Below are 3,528 nucleotides of genomic sequence, written 5' to 3' on the forward strand. Positions count from 1 at the left end.
TTCTCTTTTGTTTTTCTTTCTCAAGATTCTTTGCTATTCGGAGTTTATATAATTAACCATTTTTTCAAAATAAAATTTTTTTCTCTTTGTCTTCATCTCCATCTCTGTCTCTGTATGCCTCCCCCACCTCTGTGTGTGTGTATATCCATATGTTTCTGATTATATAAGAAAGCGTGTTCATTGTAAAATAATTCAAAATGCAGAATAAAATTAAAAATGAAATAATTAATTATCTCACAATTCACATATAATGACTGGGTAGTTTTTAGTTAATATGTTTTCAGGTGGTTTTTAAAATTTACATAAATATGTATTTATAAAAATAAGCCCTTACTATACAAACTATTTTGTAAATTGCTTTTTAATTTAACATTATATTGTGAATTTATTTCCAAATCAAAACAGATCAAACCATCATTTTAATCCTTAATAATATTTTATTAGTATTATTATTATTTATTATTATTATTAGAGAGAGTGAAAGGGAGGGTGAGAACAAGAGAGGGAGAAACATTGATATAAGAGAAACACTTAGATTGGTCGCTTCCTGCACGCACCCCTGACCAGCCTACAACTGAGGTACATGCCCTTGATTAGAATTGAACCAGAAACCCTTCAGTCTGCAGCTGACACTCTAACCACTGAGACAACCGGCTAGGGCAATATTTCATTTTTTGGTATTCCAAAATTTATTTAACCAGTCCCTTATTGATGGACAAAGAGGTTGGTTATAGTATTTGACTATTATGAAGAGTTCTCCAGAATATTTTTTATGTGTATCTAATTTCATCTTCTTCATCAGCATCTGTTTATTACCTTTGGTTAAAATCTAGACATGAGCCCTGGCTGAGTGGTTCCGTTGGCTGGAGCATTGTCCTTTACAAGGAAAGGTTACCAGTTTTGATTCCTAATCAGGGCATATCCCCAGGTTGTGAGTTTGATCCCCAGTATGGAGAGCAACCGATTGATGTTTCTCTCTCTCGCTCTAAAATCAATAAAAACATATTTATGAGTGAGGATAAAAAGCCCCCGAAAACCTAGACATGAAATTGCTGGGTGATGTATAACTCTTTATTGTTAAACTAGAGGCCTGATGCACAAAATTTGTGCAAGGGCTTTGGCCCTTGCTGCTGCAGTGGCCACCTTTGCCTCAGCCCCCGCCCGCCACAGCTTTGTCCTGTATAATTAGCATATTACACTTTTATTATTATAGATTTTAACTTATATAAAAACCTCTTACATGTTACCGATGTAAGTTAAATATTAAGATGAATAAAAGTACATGTTTTTGACCTGCCGTCTTTTTCATAAGATCTTCCCTACAGCAGTGATCTTCATATCTACTTGGCTTCAGCAGCCCCTCCAGTGAATGAACACTTGTTCTTATCCTTTAGAATGGCTCAGTGGTCAGCTTCTGATTTCCCACTTATTATGGTCCAGCAGAGTACCACTGAAAACCAATTTAAACCCATGGAACAGTTGATGGAACTAAAACTTTAAGCTCTGATTCAAATTCATGTTCATTCTTTTTTTTTTTTTTTTGTATAACATGCTTGCACTGTATTTTTCAGATGTATTTCGGTTTTTTTTGTGGAGTTCCAGACATACTTCACTCAGGATTATGCACAAACAGCGTGGATCCATTCCATTGTAGACTGTATGACCATGCTCTGTGGTAAGTATCACTTACCAGGGATAGACAGCTACTGGCTACTGTCAAATTGTACATGACAATGACCTTCTACTGCCTTTGATTACCAGTTTTTCTTAGTAGAAAGACTATGGTAAAAATTGGCTAAGAAGAAAAGAAAAGGTCGATCCTACCCTTCAGCCAAACCCAACCAGACATGCTCTTGGAATTAATGGTCTTGGCTGATGTCAGATGGAACAGGCAGTGAATAGCTGAGGAGGACACATTCCATTTGGTTCTTCTATATGAAGAGGACTTGGGCATCATAGGACTTACCTGATTTTGGAAGTAGCTAGCTATACAGTGTATGCATGGCTTCTTTCTTCCAAATGCTGTGATCCCTTCATTCTCCAGTCATGTAAGTCCTTGGATAGCACCCTGAGCCATTTCTATAGGATCCCCTTAAGTGAGTGCACACAATATGTGCATTGTTTCTCAAGTCTTGTTTTCATTCCATTTCCTTCCCAGAGATTTCAAACTTTGTCACATAGATTTCATCACTTTTCATGCATAAATCTTCATTCTTAAGAGAAGGAATAGGGAAGGATAGGATGATATAATCCTGAGATAAATACATTCACCATAGCTGTCGTTTCACTCAATATATAGGGTAAGTAGAGTGTCCTCAAAATAAATGGAACCTCTCACTCCATATATTTAGTAAAGGAAAGCTAACTTTGAGGTTTTTTTGTTTTGTTTTTTTTTTTTTAAATTCAAACCAAAGTTGTTCAATTAGTGGCTTAGAGAGTTTCTGAGATTGAGTCACATTGATAGAACCTATTTGCAGGCTAGACCCATTTAATCCTTTTATTGAGATGAATCCTGAGTATTTTAGAAAACTGCTCTTTCCAGGCCATGTCTTTGTGGGAAAGGGAAATATTATATTATTTAGTAACTTAAAATTGATGTCACCTGATTCCATTCTAGACACTAGTTCATATTTATTTTTTTAATGTACATACTCAGGAATCAATTCAATTGTTCTGAAATTTATTTCCTTAGTTAGAAGGAATTTGAGAGCAAACCTGAAAGGCAGGTTTCAGGAGAAGGATAAATTGACTCTACCGATAACACTGGAAAGCCTTAGGGGATAAAAAAAAAATAATATCTCTGGGTTTTCTGTCTTGTGTGTATTTATTTATTTATTTATTTATTTACTGGTGAGACAATCACTGGGTCTTCAGGGCCACGTTAGTCACAGTGTTTGTATAAGCAAGTCAAGAGAGCAATGTTTGTCTTTCTCAAAAGTACAATCCTGAGATAAATACATTCACCATAGCTGTCATTTTATTCTATATATAGGGTAAGTAGAGTGTTCTCAAAATAAATGGAACCTCTCACTCCATATATTTAGTAAAGGAAAGCTAACTTTGAGGTTTTGTTGTTTTTTAAAAAAATTCAAACCAAAGTTGTTCAATTAGTGGCTTAGAGAGTTTCTGAGATTGAGTCACATTGATAGAACCTATTTGCAGGCTAGACCCATTTAATCCTTTTATTGAGATGAATCCTGATGTTTCCCTCACTGTTATCTTTTGGAGACTATTCATAATCCCCAAAAGAGAAATAAATGAACTTCAGTGACCAATATGGTCACAATGACCACGTGAGACATTGAGCCAAAGTAGGGTCATGTTAGCATGACCTTAAATATGCAGCATATTTAAATTCCATGCAAGGACTCAAGGCCTGTTTAATTCAGCCACATGATAATATTCTCATACTTCACAATTGCTTACCTGGCAACATTGGTTGAGTACAGAGGATGAACATGAGGCTGCAGAATCGCATCTAAGATGCTCTTTGGGGACATAACTGCCCTATAATAAACAGAGAAGTTA

At 35.5% G+C, this 3,528-nt stretch overlaps 1 protein-coding gene across 1 annotated transcript in view; it reads left to right on the plus strand.

The window, feature by feature from the left end:
• Positions 1–3,528, plus strand: part of SLC16A12 (solute carrier family 16 member 12) — a 28,143-nt gene that overhangs the window by 11,193 nt on the left and 13,422 nt on the right. Inside the window, exon 3 of the mRNA XM_015558104.1 lies at positions 1,572–1,675. Within this exon, the coding sequence (XP_015413590.1) occupies positions 1,572–1,675 (104 nt within the window). The remainder of the gene's footprint in view (positions 1–1,571; positions 1,676–3,528) is intronic.

This window comes from Myotis davidii, unplaced genomic scaffold (genome assembly GCF_000327345.1).
Source record: "Myotis davidii unplaced genomic scaffold, ASM32734v1 scaffold271, whole genome shotgun sequence".
NCBI classification, from domain to species: Eukaryota; Metazoa; Chordata; class Mammalia; order Chiroptera; family Vespertilionidae; genus Myotis; species Myotis davidii.